The sequence below is a fragment of the Rhodamnia argentea genome, chromosome 9, assembly GCF_020921035.1.
Source record: "Rhodamnia argentea isolate NSW1041297 chromosome 9, ASM2092103v1, whole genome shotgun sequence".
Classification (NCBI taxonomy): Eukaryota; Viridiplantae; Streptophyta; class Magnoliopsida; order Myrtales; family Myrtaceae; genus Rhodamnia; species Rhodamnia argentea.
In genome coordinates, this window is record NC_063158.1 from 24,047,597 (window position 1) to 24,064,082 (window position 16,486).

Here is a 16,486-nt window from a genome sequence, read left to right on the forward strand (position 1 = left end):
CGTCGGCTTCTGTTAGAACACAATTGATGCACTCCAAACATTTTTTGTCTGTGATAATATTATGTCCATCCGATAGCGATCATGTATGAATTTCTTTTGTACATACCGTAACTTCAATCAAAGTCGTAGCTTCTTATTTGGACCAAAGGAGACTTCCATGGAGGGCAGGGAAGCTTTATATAAGAATGCATTTAAGAGTGAAGGATACTAAATCCTTGATTCTAAATAGTAAACATGCGGAAACATGCCTTAACCTAACTTGTATCACTGATCGATAAACGAAGGACATACCGTAATTGCCTCGGATTAGATGTCGCCTTTGCAATTCCGAGAGTTTCCTCGCTTCGATGGCGCGTTTGGAGAGCAGAGAGGAGCATCATTGTTTTCTCAGTGTCTTGGTGTTCTGCTGAATGAACGACAGACTGAATGGGAGAGAGAGAAGTTACGTCTTTCCAAAAGACGTGATTTTTTTTTTTCACGTTTCAAAAAAAATAAATAACTGTTGATTACTGCCTTGATGGTTATCGGCAAATGGGTAGGGTGTGGTTGCTCGCATGGGCAGACCGCAATGATTACCCATGTACTCCAGCAAAGGGAACAGATATTGATGGGGTCACGAAAGGACTAAGGTGGTTCAATAAGAAATGAATGGTCTCTCTTCTTTTTCCACCATTTTTCGTGAGAAGCCCTGGTTAGAGTTTCTCCACGTTACCTGTTTGTCAGCCCTTTCATGACTAAGTGATCCACACTTGTGCTCTGCTAATGACATATGAAACAGGTACTAAGCACATGAAAGAGTACATATACAGAAACACAAAAAAAAAAAAAAAAGGTTCGATATATCGAGGACATTTCTGTTCCATGTGGTGGCCTTCTTCTCGCCCCACCTCGCATTTACAAGAGTAGTTGTCGATCACCTTGTCTCGCTTGTTGGTCAGATATACACGTTAATGGAAGGCATTCACTCGAGATTTCGGAAAATTTCCAGAACCTGTAGACATTGATCAGTGAACCAAACCTCTCTGCAACTGCAAATTAGAAGCACAAGCAGTGAAGTGATTCCACATACTACAGAAATTGCGATGAAATCAAAAGAATTTTCTTAATATGGTAGGTTCTGTCATATGAAAACAAGAATTATACCCAGCTTAGAGGACTGATCTTAAAAGGGTTTGTAGGCAATTAAATGGCATTGCTACTCTTTGACGGAGAAATTACCAAAAAGATCCTAAATCTATTACAATTTTACCACTTCAGTCCTAAATTTTTTTCTTTTTTGCTTATTCACCCTCAACCTTTCACAATTATATCAATTCATTCCATCCAACCAATTTTGGCAAGTCGGTACCGACCGTCCAGCAACATAATATTTTAATATGTTTTTCAATTTTTATTTAATTTTTTCCATGTTTCTTTTTTTCTTTTCTTTTTTTTCCCTTTCCCTTCCCTCTTCTTCCTCCAGCCGGTCGTTGAACCTCGCCGGCCTTATGTGAAGCTCACCCCCATCGGTGAATGGCGAGACGAGCCTCGCCGTGGCTGCCGAAGTAAGAATAGGGAAGGGGGAAAAAAAGAAAAAGAAAAGGAAAAAAGGGAAAAAAATTTGAAAAAAAACAAATATTATGTCAGCCGTCTAGCATCCATGTCAGCGCTGGCCAGCTAAAATTGGCTTGATGGACTGAATTGGCACAATTACAAAAGGTTTAAGACTAAATCAGTAAAAAAAAAAGTTTAAAACTAAATTGTTTTAGGATTGTCTTGGTAATTTTCCCACTCTTTGACTTAGTCTTGAAAAGGACCTAAGAACTGTAATTTTTTGTGGTAGCAAGTAGGCCTTTCAACTTCATTCTGAGCCACAAATTTTACCTGACGTTGTGCATGTTAGAGCTAATTTAGAGTAGCCGATTACCACTTCATTAGATTTCTCTTCTCCCTCTTTCAACACTAACAGATCACTTGATAGGAGGCATTGGACAATACGAGGCACCTTTCAATTTTCTTGGCAACTAGCGTAGTTAATGAGTTAAAAAGGACTGAGTCTTCTCTTTTACTCTCAGATTCTGTCATTCTACAATGAGCTTATGACCAGAAGATTCAGGAGGTGAACTTGCAGGCTCGACTAACTGTTTCTATGAAATAACTGTCGACATGGTATCCATCTCTGTCACAACAGCTTGAAACCAACAGCATGCTGCTCACCATCAGGCGAAAGCGCTATGCAAGAAGCCGCGCAATGCCTCTCCTACTTCTAATGTCAAGTTCTCTTTCCTCACAATCTGATCTGCGGCGTCAGATCCACCCAGAACCACCCCTGTTCTTTCACCTTAAAACAGTTGAAAGCAATGGCAAATACACGTCAAGCGACTAAACTCGACCACATTAATTAAAGGGATTAGGCTGCTGGGAAGCGAAAGGCCATGCAAGTCACCAAGGGACGTGACCATTACCTGAATTTACATGAAGTAGGAATCATTTTCTTGTCTGATGATCGAGAAATGTCGCCCGAAAATATCAAGCTTAGGAAGGGCAGCGTCACCATCACAGCTTGCATTACAGTTACACGTTGGACTGAAAATGACATGTACTTGCATGAATTAATGAAAGAGGTGGATCCTCACTAATTAAGACCTCAACTACACTCCCACAGAGCTTGAGGTATCATTCACTCAGTCACCTTTATTGCCTCAGAAATCATACAATAGTATCCTCAAGTGAAAAGACAACATGAACACGGAAAGGGTGTTCGGATATGCCCTGCTTCTTCCTCTTCTGCTTCAGGTAAGTACTTGCTTGGACATCCTAAACCAAAACAACAATATCAAAGATGGCGATCTCTTGGTCTCCAGTGGCAAAACGTTCGCTCTTGGTTTCTTCAGCCCGGGTAATTCTAGCCTCCGTTATGTCGGAATTTGGTATTACCAAGTTTCTGAGAAAACCGTTGTTTGGGTTGCTAATCGGGAGAGACCAATCAGTGGCACTTCGGGAGCACTTTCAATTGATTCTGATGGAAATTTGGTGCTTCATGAGAAAAATGGAAGCTTTCCTGTGTGGTCGGCAAAAGATTCTTCTGCGTTATCGAACTATTCTACTACAGCTCGGCTTATGGATTCAGGTAATCTCGTTCTGGTTCAAGATTTTAGCAAAAGGGTGATATGGCAAAGCTTTGATTATCCTACGGACACTCTGCTTCCTTTCATGAAACTCGGATTGGACCTCAAAACCGGTTTGAACCGGTTCCTAACATCATGGAAGTCCCCGGAGGATCCGGCACCCGGCAATTACTCTTATAGGATCGACCCAACGGGCTATGCTCAATTGTTCCTGTACAAGGACGGGGATCCATACTGGCGTTCCGGATCATGGACCGGAGATCGGTGGAGTGGCATACCCGAAATGACTCGCCATTTCATCTTCAACGTGAGCTTTGTAAATAACCCAGACGAGGTTTCTGTAATGTATGTCATCATCAACGCGTCGATCATCTCAAGAATGGTGGTGAACGAATTGGGGTTGGTCCAACGATTCACATGGCATGCCCGGCAACAGCGGTGGATAGGATTCTGGTCTGATCCGATGGACCAGTGCGATTATTACGGCAAGTGCGGGCCCAACAGCAACTGCAATCCGTATAATGAGGGACGGTTCGAGTGCACATGCCTGCCAGGGTTCGTGCCCAAGTCCCCGGGTGATTGGGACCTAAGGGATGGATCCGCCGGGTGCGTAACGAGGCCCAGGGCATCGTCATGTCAAGGCGGGGAAGGATTTGTGAAGGTGGCGCTTGTGAAGGTTCCGGACACTTCAAAAGCACACGCCAACATGAGCTTTAGCTTGAACGATTGTGAGAAGGAATGCTTGGGGAATTGCTCTTGCACAGCTTATGCTAGTGCCCAAGAGGGCCTGGGAAGTTTTGGGTGCCTTATGTGGCATGGTGATTTGGTCGATACAAGAACATTCGCCGATTCAGGTCAAGATTTATATGTACGGGTCGATGCCATCGAGTTAGGTACTCCTGCTTCTGCTGTTACTAGGTGTACTTCTTAATGTAATGTATCTCCCACATTGAATCTGAAAAACGGTGTTGTACTTTCCTTTCAGCTCGTTATAGGAGCAAAACAAGTTCCCTCAGTGAAAGGGCGAGGATTGCGATAATTTCGGTTTCGGTTTTGACAGCGCTACTGCTCACCAGCTCCTTCTCCTACTGCTTGGTGATCAAGAAGAGAAACGGTGCGTTGCTTAGTCCTCAACAAGAGTACGCTTTGTATTTTTCTTTCCGCGAAATTCGTCTGCAAAAATTATTCCACTCTTGTTCACCATTTAATTTTGTACAGTAGAGTCTTGGAACTATTCTTAGCTATAGGAAGTTAGCAAAATCTGTGCTTTTGTTTGAGCGATTCCGAAACTAAGAACCTTGAACCAAAGAAAGCATGATGATGGCAGTTCAATTCTTAATGCGGCATGCGTTGCAACATTGAAACCAAACCAGCACAAGGCAAGTTTCAGGGGACAAGAGACGAAGAAACCATACAGTACATCAATATATTTACCAGGAAAACAGACATAAAAATGTTTGCAAATATCTTTTCAAGCTTAAAACTCTAATTTCGTTTAGCGAAATGAATTTGCTGAATGAAGAATCTCACAATTTCTCCATGGTTGTATTGAGCATTTCCGTGGAAACAGATCGCAGAAGCCAAAATCTACTGATGAGTGAAATGACGAATTCAACATATTTTGAGGGCTCTCCAAGCGTAAAAGACTGTGACGATGAACCTAGAGGAAACAGAGATGTGCCGCTCTTTGATCTGAGCACCATAGCTTCGGCAACAAACAATTTCTCCTTCCTCAATAAGCTCGGACAAGGCGGTTTTGGATCAGTGTACAAGGTAAACTTCCATTGCACCAAAAAGCTACTTAGAAAGATTGATACAGACTTGCAAATTGGAAGTTAATTTGACAGGGCGTTATGGACAATGGAACGGAAATAGCGGTCAAAAGACTATCGCAACATTCGGGACAAGGAGTTGAAGAATTTAAGAACGAAGTCCGGTTGATTGCGAAGCTCCAACACCGGAACCTGGTGAGAATACTCGGCTGCTGTGTCGAAGAAGACGAGAAAATGGTAATTTACGAGTACTTGCCGAACAAAAGCTTGGATGCCTTCCTTTTCGGTAGATCCTCTGTCTCTCCCACTAGCTAGAATACTCTGATTTCATACATCAAGCCATGACTGACGGACTATGGTTTTTTGATATCTCGATCTTGGTCCAGACAAAGCGAAAAGATCGTTGCTGGATTGGCGAAAACGGTTCGAAATCGCATCGGGGGTGGCTCGAGGACTCTTGTACTTGCACCAAGATTCGAGGCTCAGGATCATACACTGAGACTTAAAGGCCAGCAATGTCCTACTCGACGATGCGATGAATCCGAAGATATCGGATTTCGGTATGGCTAGGATATGCGGTGGGGACCAAATCCAAGGAAGCACAAATCGGGTAGTCGGAACATAGTAAGATTTTTCGCCGTCGCAATGCTTTACTAGCTTATCGAGTCAAAGATCCTCAACTCAACTAATCAAACAAAACCCTTTTTTCCCCTGCATTTCTCCCTGCGGCAGCGGGTACATGTCGCCAGAGTACGCAATGGAAGGTATATTTTCGATAAAATCCGATGTCTATAGCTTCGGAGTTTTGCTTTTGGAGATCATCAGTGGCAAAAGGAACAGTGCATATTACCATGAAAACCCTTCTTCCAATTTGGTAGGCCATGTAAGTATCGGAACTCTAGGACTGAACTAGGACATAATACATAGCCTGAAAATGCTTGTCATATGTTACTTGTTCACAACTCGATCGCAGGTATGGGAGCTATGGAAGGAAGGAAACTGCACCGACATTGTCAACGAGTCGATGGGTGACTCATGCTCCAAAGAGGAGGCCTTGAGGTGCATCCAAATCGGTCTTTTGTGCGTGCAAGAATTCGCAGATGATAGGCCGAACATGTCCGCGGTTGTGTTCATGTTGGCAAACAACGACGTGGTTCTCGCACCTCCGAAACGACCTGCGTACATTTTCAAGAGAAAGTACCATGGGGAGAGTCTATCTAGGAGCGACGGAACGACTTCTGCGAACGACGGAACGACTTCTGCGAACGACGTTACGGTCTCGATAGTCGAAGGCCGCTAGCTTTGCCGTTCTCTTGCCCTGGATTAATAATATGACGCAGATTCACTTTAAAATCTATCGTAATAAGGTCTCGTGATTTTGCCGAACTCGTCATCCATCTGTAATCCTGATTTCTTTGAACCTGTAATTACAAAGTTTGGCATAGAGCCCTGATGTACTGTTGATGTTGGATTAGAAAGCAAAAAAAGGATTAAATATTAAGCCTGGAAAATAAAAATTAAAAAAAAAATTAAAAAGGCTGAAGTTGGCATTGACAAACTCTTTTGCGTGCAAGACATAAAGTGAATTTAAAAAAAAATTGATAAAGAAATCAATTTAACCTAAATCAACGGCCCAACTACCTTAGCACGAGAATTTTCAATTCTCGTGGATCGCGTTCCGAACTTATCTTTCTTTTCTTTTTTGTATTTTCTTGTCATTGTGAATTTTATAACCTTCGATCGTGTGGTGCCACGTCAGCCGGCCCCTTTCGTAGTTTGTCCTTACTTGGGAAATCTTAGCAAGGGGTTGAGACCCTTGAACTAGTCCATATGTCTGTTCAGCTTGAGCCATCACTTTATTGACAGCCGGCAACACAATTTCGTACGAACTGAAGCTGAGCCCCTTTATAGGTTATCGTATAACGTGGTCTCTAAAATTTTTAATTCGTTAAATATAATCCCAAAGCTATCCGATCTCTTATGTGATGTGCGAACCAATCGAATTTTTTGGCTTTTGAATTTCGGATGCCCACTTCTTAATTAGTGCCCGGCGTTTCTACAAGTCATTAAAACCTAAAATACCTTCTCTCTCTGCGCCGCGACCGCTTTCGCTTGACCACAATGGCATAAACGTGCTCATTACGATGACTACCTCGAGGTGATACCAATTTCCATTCCACAACAAATCTTGGCAAAATATATAGCGACACTGTATAGAGATTAGGCAATCGTAATGACAACCATAGTCTTCGAGAGGCATTGAAATGTATTTTTATTAACCAATTAGAATTGCCTTCCAGGACCTAAAATTACCTCAAAAGGTGCAATATACATGCATTATTTGACCATTTTGAATAAGAGTCGAAAAACGACCTTATGAAATTGGAATGTTTTTGCATAGAAGATGTAACACAAATAGAAATAGAAAAAGCATTTCACAACCCATTTATAGAAGAATAAATTGGAAATTGTCTTTCTTTTTTGTTTAGTTTTTTTAATTAAAAAAAAGGCCTAGATGAAATAGGCTTTTATTTCAACTTTAGCATAGTTTATATATCCATGATCAATCCAGAATTCAATTGAGTAGATGTATCTAGGAAAATTCACTTTGAAGCGACTATTCTCTAGATACATAAGTCGTTTTATTTAATCTAGAGTATATCCCATCTAGAGACTTTACCAAACTCCATCCGAGTACATCTCATTCACGAACATTATCAATCTCCAAGAAGAATAAACGTTTCATCATCCACCGTCGCACCTCAAGCCCGTGATAAAGTTCAACCTGTAGATGTTTTTATTATGTAAAAATTTTGCATCAAGAAAAGCTGAGGATGGATTTTGTTTTTTTTTTTTTCCTCTTTAGCTAATTAATTCACATCAAATCAATATCATAAAGGTTTAATGCCATGAAAAATTCCCCAAATTGGCACACTTGTGGCAAATTTACTCCGAAGTAAATTTTTTACCACAAAAACCTCAAACTAATATACTTGTGACAAATTTACCCTAAATTGGTACACTATGGATAAATTTACTCTCTGTTAGTTTTCGTAAATTTTGTCATTAAATTACTGAGTTAGATGGCATGTGGTAGTTGACTGATTTATCAATTTTGGGATTTTTACTCTCCATTTTGTCACAAGTGTATCAATTTAGAGTTTTTCGTGATATTAACTCAATTTTATAAAAACTAATGAAGGGTAAATTTACCATAAATGTACCATTTTAGGCTAAATTTGTCTTAAGTGTATCAAAATAGGATTTTTTGTGGTCAAAAGATTAGTTTCGGGTAAATTTATCACGGGTATACTAATTTAAATTTTTTTCTAATAAAAAATTAATTTAGAGTAAATTTTTCATAAGTGTATCAGTTTGAGATTTTTTGTAATATTAACCCTACCATAAATACGGTAGGAGAGAAGCTTCTATTGACTCCACAGTGCTCTCCATGTCTACACGAGTCTAAAAAAGCGCTTTGGTCCCAATTTACCAAGTCAATTTTCCTTTTTTTTTCCCTCTTTATTTATTTACTTTTTTGTCTGATTTTTGCCCCTTTATTTGACCAAGTCAAATCTTATGGCTCCATCTCCGAAACAGCCTGCTTTTCTTCAAATCTCGAACCTAGCTGTCGGTCCATATTCTACTTGAAATATGAAACATACACGTCTAAATAATTCACTAATTTTTGAAACTTGAAACCTTTCCTATATATCATAGAACCTAGAACCTATCTTGTCACGGGCCTTAGGGTCGAGTCCAAGATCTACCCAAATTTTACATGTATTCTTAATTGAACAATTACAGTGAATCAGCATATATAATGACTTTCATTTACTATTACAATACACCGACCACAACTCATATCTAAACACATAAATATTATGAAACATTAGTAAAATAAAAATCTCAGTCATGCATATTGTCGAAAATAGAAGTTCAGAGTAGTGTTTCCACATAACACACTTATCATGAGATGCAGTAAAATCGCAGGATCGTACGAGACATGGAATAAGAAAAATACATATTTGTTCTAGGTTTTAGGTACCCTGCATAACCTAGAACCATGCTCACTCCTAACTACCATGGAGCAAATGTGTTACCTAGTAATGGCATCGATTATGCTTCTGTTAATGATGTCAGGATTACTCGGTTCTGATTCTGTTAACAATGTTAGGATTACTACGGTCAATAAGCTAGTTTACATTATTTTCAAAAAGCCGTTTCTAAAAAGATTTGCGTAGCACATATGCATGTTAAGTTCTAAATGTAAATACCTGATGCGAAGTACATTGACAACAGCTTTGTACAAAAGGGAGAAAGAAAAATCGTGCATAAATTAGAAACTTCGAACCGACTTCGGCATATTAACGTACCGAGGCTAGTACTAGAGAACATGTACTAATCTCTCTTCTATTGGCCCTCACATCCAAAAAAATCTAAATCCCTCTCCTCATCACTTTCTTCCACCATTTTTGGTGAGAAGCCCTGGTTAGGGTTTCTCCAAGTTGACATGTCATCAACCCTTCATGAACTAACAAATGTTGGATTAATGTTTCGGTGGAATGTGGATTGATTGTATTTTATTTTCTCCAAGTTTTATGAATTATTAGAATGGAATGTAGTTGAATTTGTCAATTTGAAACGATGAATGATACTAACAAATGGTGGATTAATATTTTTAGTGCAAATTCATTCTATGCTCTTATTTTATTATTTATTATTTGTGGATTTGAATCAAATTAACTTGATTGAAAATAATCGTAAAAATTATAATTTAGTATGTAAATATGCATTTAATATACAACATATCCCAACATATTAGAATTCTCTATTTTTGAAAAATGACGTATTGGCATGTCATGTCGCATGTTAGTGATTGTACAATTTAGGTTGCTGCTACAATCCACTTACCACAACTCATATTTAAATACACGAACAATATGAAACATTAACAAAATAAAAACCTCAGAAATGGATATTGTCGGAATGGAAGTCCGGACTCATCATGAGATGCCAAAAATAGCACAGGATCCCTTAAAGACATGAAACTAGAAAAACACAACCTGGAACCTATCCTCCGGAAACGGTTCTTCAATTTTTGGACCCTGGAACCATGCTCACTCCTAGCTACCATGGAGCAAATGTGATATCCAATAATGGCATTGGTTATGCTTCTGTTAGTGATGTCAGGATTACTGCAATCAATGCGCGATAAGCAAGTTTACATTACTTCAAAAAGCCACTTCTAAAAAGATTTACATAGCACATATGTATGTTAAGTTCTGAACGTAAATACCTGATGCGAAGTATATTGACAGTAGCTTTGTACAAAAGGCACTTAGAAAATCATGCATAAATTAGAAACATCGAACCGACATCAGCATATTAACATACCGAGGCTAGCGCTAAAGAACATGTACTATTCTCTCTTCTATTGAGCCTCACATCCGAAAAATCCAAATCTCTCTCGTCATCACTTTCTTCCACCATTTTTGGTGAGAAGCCCTGGTTAGAGTTTCTGCAAGTTGCCGTCTCATCAACCCTTCATGAACTACATGACTCACGATTGTGCTGATGACATATGAATGCCAGGCAACGACAAACAAATAAGTGACAAAATGGACAACGAAGGAAAATAAACAACTGTAGATAAACTGGTGGAGTCTGTTCTTGGGGTTGTCTTCTTCCCACGCCACCCCGCATTGCCAAGACTAACCATCGGCTCATCTTCGTCTCTTGACCCGTCTTTTTTTGCTTTTTGGGGTCAGATTTCATGACGTATGATTGAACATCTTGTTTAATCTCTTGCGGTCAAAGTCATCTAATGAAGAGGAAAAAGTACCCTTTCTTGACGGGGCGGGCCAAATGGATGATCGATGTAGTCTTGGTATCGACTGCTTGAACAATAGGATAGGGAGAGTGACTTCACACGAACACGAGTAGTGTTAAAGGAGAGAACTTAATAATTTTATTGATAAAATTTCATGTATATATACACAATAAACCGTAGATAACCAAAAGACCATTGTACCCTTTTTACATCTCTAACACTCCCCCTCAAGCTGGTGCATAAATATCAATCATGCCCAGCTTGTTACAAACATATCATATCCTCTCATTACCTAAAGGTTTAGTAAAAATATCTGCAAGTTTTCACCAGTCCCAATATAAGTGGGAAGAATCATTCCACTCTGGAGCTTCTCTCAAATAAAATGACAGTCGACCTCGATGTGTTTTGTTCTCTCATAAAACACAAGATTAGAAGCTTTATGTCTTGCTGCCTTGTTATCACACCATAGAACCATAGGAGCCGAAGCTTTAAAGCTCAATTCAGTCAGAAGTTGTTGAATCCACATCAATTCACATGTCACTTATGCCATGGCTCTATATTCTGACTTAGCTTTGGAACGAGCAACAACACTTTGTTTCTTACTCTTCGACGACACTAGATTTCCTCCAACCAAGGTGCAAGAGCTTGTAGTTAATCTTCTATCATCTAGAGATCCTGCCCAATCATCATAAGAGAATCCTTCAACTCTACTATGGCCATGATTTTGATAAACAATGCCTTTCTATAGAGCCTTCTTCAAGTATCTCAAAATTCGAATAACTGCATCCCAGTGAGATGTACGAGGGGAAGACAGGAACCGACTTACCATACTAACTGGAAAGGCAATGTCCGGTCGAGTAACTGTCGGATTATTCAGCTTACCTACCAGTTTTATATATCTCTCGGGATTATCAAGAATTTCTCCTACATCAACTACCAGTTTAACTCCCTATTTCATAGGTGAATTAAGAGGCTTTGACCCCAACATACCTGTCTCGGTGAGCAAATCCATGACATACTTCATTTGTGATAGGACAGTACCTTTCTTTGATTGTGCCACCTCAATTCCTAGGAAATACTTCAACTTTCCTAAGTCATTGGTCTGAAAATGTTGCTTGAGATAGATTTTTAATTCAGCTATACCCGTCGAGTCATCTTTTGTAATGATAATATCATCAACATATACAATCAAGAAAATCTTGCCTCTCTCTGATTGTTTATAAAAGAAAGAATGATAATTCCCACATCTAGACAATCCAAATAAGAGTAAAAATTCGGAGAATCTTCCAAACCATGCTTGTGGAGACTGCTTCAAGCCATACAATGACTTCTTTGACTTACAAACCAATCCACCATACTCCCCCTAAGCAACAAATCCGGGAGGTTGCTCTATATACACCTCCTCATCAAGAGTACCATGCAAGAAAGCATTCTTTACATCAAGTTGAAATAAGGATCATTTATATGTGGTAGCAAGAGAGATCAAAATACGAACAAATGTAAGCTTAGCAATAGGAGAAAAGGTGTCCGGATAGTCAACCCTATACACCCGAGCATATCCTTTTGCAACAAGTCTTGCTTTCAAGCGAGCAAGAGAACCATCGGGATTGACTTTCATAGTATACACCCAACGACAGCCAATAGCAATTTTGCCGGATGGAAGAGGCACTAAGTCCCAAGTTTCATTAACCTGTAATGCCTCTAATTCTTCTTCCATAGCTGTCCTCCAGCCAGGGCTTTGTAATGCCTCGGCTACAGACTTGGGAATAGGATATTGATCAACAGTGGATAAAAAGGATTGAAAAGAAGAAGACACTGAAGTGTATGAGACAAAGTTTGCAATTGAGTGTTGAGTGCAGGCACGTATACCTTTACGGTGAGCAATAAGAAGATCAAGATCGGATATTACCTAAGGATCAGCTAAAGGTAGATCCGGAGCTGAAGATGACGTAGTAGTGACAAGAGCATTAGGGGGATCGGTGGCTGCTCGAGAAGGCCGAGTATAAACCTTGAGAGGAGGAGATTCCTGTGCGGACATTGGTGAAACAGTTGGCGCAAGTGATTGAATAATAGTCACATGTAAATCTTCATCCATCTTAGAAACAGTGATTGGAACTTCATGATAAGGAGTAGACTCATAGAATGAAACATCAGCAATTATAAAGTTTTTTCTCAAGATTGGGGAATAGCAACAATAGCCTTTTTGAGTACAAGAATAGCCCAAAAACATACATTTAATAGTCCTATGATCAAGTTTTGATACTCCAGGTTGATGATCACGAACAAAACAGACACAACCAAAAGTATGAGGTGGTAAGGCAAACAAAAGCTAATTGGGAAACAATGTGGAGAAAGGAATACCTCATCTTAAAACAGAAGAAGGTATACGATTAATAAGATAGCATGTAGTAAGAACAGCATTAGAGGAAAAGGTTTTAGGAACCTTCATCTCAAATAACATGGACCTCGTGACTTCCAATAAATGTCTATTCTTCCTTTTAGCTACACCATTTTGTTGAGGCGTATAAGAACAAGAGAATTCATGAATCATACCACGTTGAGTCATAAAGTCAAAAAAAGGTGCAGAAAAATACTCTTTAGCATTATCAGAACGCAAAACTTTGACATGCACACCAAAATGAGTATAGATTTCAGAAATGACGGCTCGAAATATAGAAAACAATTCCAAACGAATTTTCATTAAATATAATCAAGTAACTCTGGAATAATCATCAACAAAAGTAATAAAGTATCTAAAACCCAAATTGGAAATCAAATGACAAGAACCCCAAATATTTGAATGGACTAATGAAAAAGGTGACACCACTCTTTTATTGACTCGAGACGGGTAACCGACACGATGCAATTTGCCAAGTTGGCATGATTCACACTCTAAACTAGAAAGAGACTAAACACTAGAATCCAATTTTCGAAGACTCTATAGTGAAGGATGTCCAAGACGACAATGAATCTGATGTGGAGAAGCAATCTTGGGGCAAGCAATGGAAGGAGCATCTTCAAGCACATACAGCCCCCCCCTCCCCGTCTCTCGTCCTCTACCAATTGTCTTCTTCGTAGCCGGATCCTAAAAAATACAAGAATCGAGGTAAAAAGTCATTGAACACTAAAAGCGTTTGGTTAATTTACTAATAGACATGAGATTGAAAGGAAATTTTGGAATATGAAGTACCGAGGATAATGATAAATAAGGGATTGGATAAACTATACCAACTCCCTAAACTTGAGAAGATGAACCATTAGCTAAAGTAACAATGGATGATGATGAAGTAAGAGAGGAAAATATACCTGAAAGACCCGACATATGATCGGATGCCCCCGAATCAATGACCCAAGGGCGAGAATTAGCTGAAATGCACGCAGTAGCATTACATGTCCGGACTAGAGTAGCAGTGGAAGAAGAAGTAGGTTGTGAAATATGAGATTGGTTGTACCGCGCATATTCCTCATTAGACATAACCACTACATTGCCTTGGGAAGACTGTGGTAGGGACAAAGAGTTAGTACCTAATGCAACATTTGCAAAATGCTATTCTTGTCTTGATCTACCATGTAACTTGTAGCAAAATTTCTTATTATGGCCATGTTTTCCACAATAATGACCAGTCCGAATAGTCCCCGGGCTCTCGGTAGAAGTTTGGGACTGCCCATAAAGCTGTCTTTGTCATTGGCCTCTTCCTATTCCCGTGCTTCGACCACCACGGCCACCATGACCATTATATCCTCCCCGATTTCCTTCATCACCTCTACCTCCACCAGTTTGATATTAAGAGACAAGAGCTGAACTATCAACGACAGTTGTGGTGCTCTGAGAATGACCACGGGATACCCGAAGAACTCGAGCATATGTATTGCGAAGTGGCAATAGTCTCTCCACCAAGAATCTGAGACCGAATAGAATCATAAGTTGGATTAAGACCACCTAGAAAATTCATCACAGCCAGTTGTTCTCTTTGAAGTCGCATTTGTTCAGTATTAGACAAAATAGGAAGAATTGCATTCAACTCTTCATACATTCTATTAAAATCAACAAAATACTAATCAATGGAACGCCCCTTGATCTCAAATCAATCGAACTCCTGTGATCGTTCATATATCCTCGAAATATTGTTTTGCCCATAATACAATACATCTCAAGACGCCCACAATTCCTTGATTGTATCAATGTGAGTTACCAAATCTATAATATTACTCCCCATAGAGTTCAAAAGCTAACCCATAAGGCGTGCATCAATAACATCCCAAGTTGCATCATTAGCGAGCTTAGTTCCGGTCAAGTGTGTATGCTGATTTCTACCTGTCAAGACGAACTTAACAATCTTCTTCCATTGCTGAAAGTTGGTAATACCCTCAAGTTTCTTATCAGCAATTCGAGAAGACAAAGAGAAAATTACCTCGGTCGTCACTGTACCACTCTTCTTAGGATCAGCCATTATAATAGATGTGACGCTTGGGAAATTCGAACCATGTAATTTGCCCGAATTCAATAAAAAGGAAGAAATTGAATTTTAGTCGGTGCAAATTTTTGGATCGCAAGGACATAAGTGGCGATTTTTGGACGTTTCCCGATTTGTCATTCGATTTCGATTGGGTCTCGAAATCGTGGTCACCTTGGCTTAGGATTTTTAATCCTCGCGCCTAGCCTTTTTTTGCACCGAACCTAGCCCATGAAAATCCAAATTTCGGTCCCAATTGGTTGAGCCAAAAATCCATTCGGTCTCGATTTGTCGGATTACCATTTTGCCCCACCAATAATGCATGTGAGACAAGAGTTTTAAATGGTGAGTGGACTTGTGGGAACCACTTGTCTTTTCCCCAACCACCAGTCCACTCCCCATCTGCTCATGCTCTCTCTCCTCTCTTTTCTCTCTCTTCCTCACGGTTCTTCGTGTGAGCTCCCCCTCCTCCTCACTCACTAAAGCCTTCATCCTCCTCCTTTGTTCGTGATATTTGTCCGACAGCCACCCCCAACCTCCGTCCACCACTGCTCGCCGTCACCGCCGCCTTTCCGACCGGCGTTCGCCGTCGGGAAGCTCCGGAATCAACCCCGCTTTGGCGCCGCTCTGTTTCAAGTCCGGCGGGCTGTTCGGGCTTCGACCGCCCTTGCGGCCGCCTTCGACCACCACCCACCACCGCATCACCTCCCCCTCGACCCCCGGACACCACCCCACCGCCGTGCGCCGCCGCGGACCCATCGGACAACCCCCGGGAGCCCCCTACACCGGCCCGCCCCGCTATCCGTTGTCTACGATCGCGATTGCTCCGGCCGCCTCCGCCGGTCGCCGGCCACCCCGACTAACCACCAACTACCCCTCACCATCCCCCAAGGCCATCGGAGGCCGGCCGCCGCCCGAAGAGCCTCGAAACCACCCCGGAACCACCTCCCCTGTTCTGCCCGCGCCTCCCCTGTTTTGGCATCGCCCTTGCAACGGTTACGCTCGGCCACGGTTTGGCCGCCTCCGGCCACCGCCATCGACGCTACCCAGCGGCTCCCCCAAAGACCCCCGACAATGGCCGAACTTTGGCCCGGCCCGTGAGCCACCGGAAACCCTTGAAGCCGCCCCAAAAAAGCCCCTAAAACGCAATCCCCTATTCTGGCCGCCACCCCCGAAGTCCCATGTCGTTGTCCCGGAGTGTCGCCAAGTTCCGCGGATCGCCTTTGATAGAATTGGAAGCCGTAGCTTAAGTGGATCGAGCCACGAGTCGGAGTCGTTGTCGTCGTCGGGCCGGGCCGAGTTCGTGTCGCCGCCGCTCGA

The 16,486-nt window shown here is 41.1% G+C and overlaps 2 protein-coding genes across 2 annotated transcripts; both read left to right on the plus strand.

Moving 5' to 3' along the window:
* The first annotated feature begins 2,640 nt into the window (after nucleotides 1–2,640).
* Nucleotides 2,641–5,407, plus strand: LOC115739789 (G-type lectin S-receptor-like serine/threonine-protein kinase At1g11410). The gene is made up of 5 exons (XM_030673043.2): nucleotides 2,641–4,000; nucleotides 4,093–4,221; nucleotides 4,678–4,880; nucleotides 4,955–5,165; nucleotides 5,266–5,407. Exons 1-5 carry the CDS (start codon nucleotides 2,722–2,724, stop codon nucleotides 5,376–5,378), a joined length of 1,935 nt encoding a protein of 644 aa, XP_030528903.2. The 5' UTR covers nucleotides 2,641–2,721; the 3' UTR covers nucleotides 5,379–5,407.
* LOC125316508 (G-type lectin S-receptor-like serine/threonine-protein kinase At1g11410) lies at nucleotides 5,362–6,324 on the plus strand. Its single transcript, XM_048284872.1, has 3 exons — nucleotides 5,362–5,503; nucleotides 5,612–5,762; nucleotides 5,853–6,324. Exons 1-3 carry the CDS (start codon nucleotides 5,415–5,417, stop codon nucleotides 6,177–6,179), a joined length of 567 nt encoding a protein of 188 aa, XP_048140829.1. The 5' UTR covers nucleotides 5,362–5,414; the 3' UTR covers nucleotides 6,180–6,324.
* Nucleotides 6,325–16,486: the final 10,162 nt, after the last annotated feature.

Coding starts and splice junctions, on each gene's coding strand:
- LOC115739789 (XM_030673043.2), top strand. CDS start 2,722: ATGAACACGGAAAGGGTGTTCGGATATGCCCTGCTTCTTCCTCTTCTG. Junction 4,001..4,092: donor GGTCGATGCCATCGAGTTAG/GTACTCCTGCTT, acceptor CTTTCCTTTCAG/CTCGTTATAGGAGCAAAACA. Junction 5,166..5,265: donor CTTGGATGCCTTCCTTTTCG/GTAGATCCTCTG, acceptor ATCTTGGTCCAG/ACAAAGCGAAAAGATCGTTG.
- LOC125316508 (XM_048284872.1), top strand. CDS start 5,415: ATGAATCCGAAGATATCGGATTTCGGTATGGCTAGGATATGCGGTGGG. Junction 5,504..5,611: donor AATCGGGTAGTCGGAACATA/GTAAGATTTTTC, acceptor TCCCTGCGGCAG/CGGGTACATGTCGCCAGAGT. Junction 5,763..5,852: donor CTTCCAATTTGGTAGGCCAT/GTAAGTATCGGA, acceptor ACTCGATCGCAG/GTATGGGAGCTATGGAAGGA.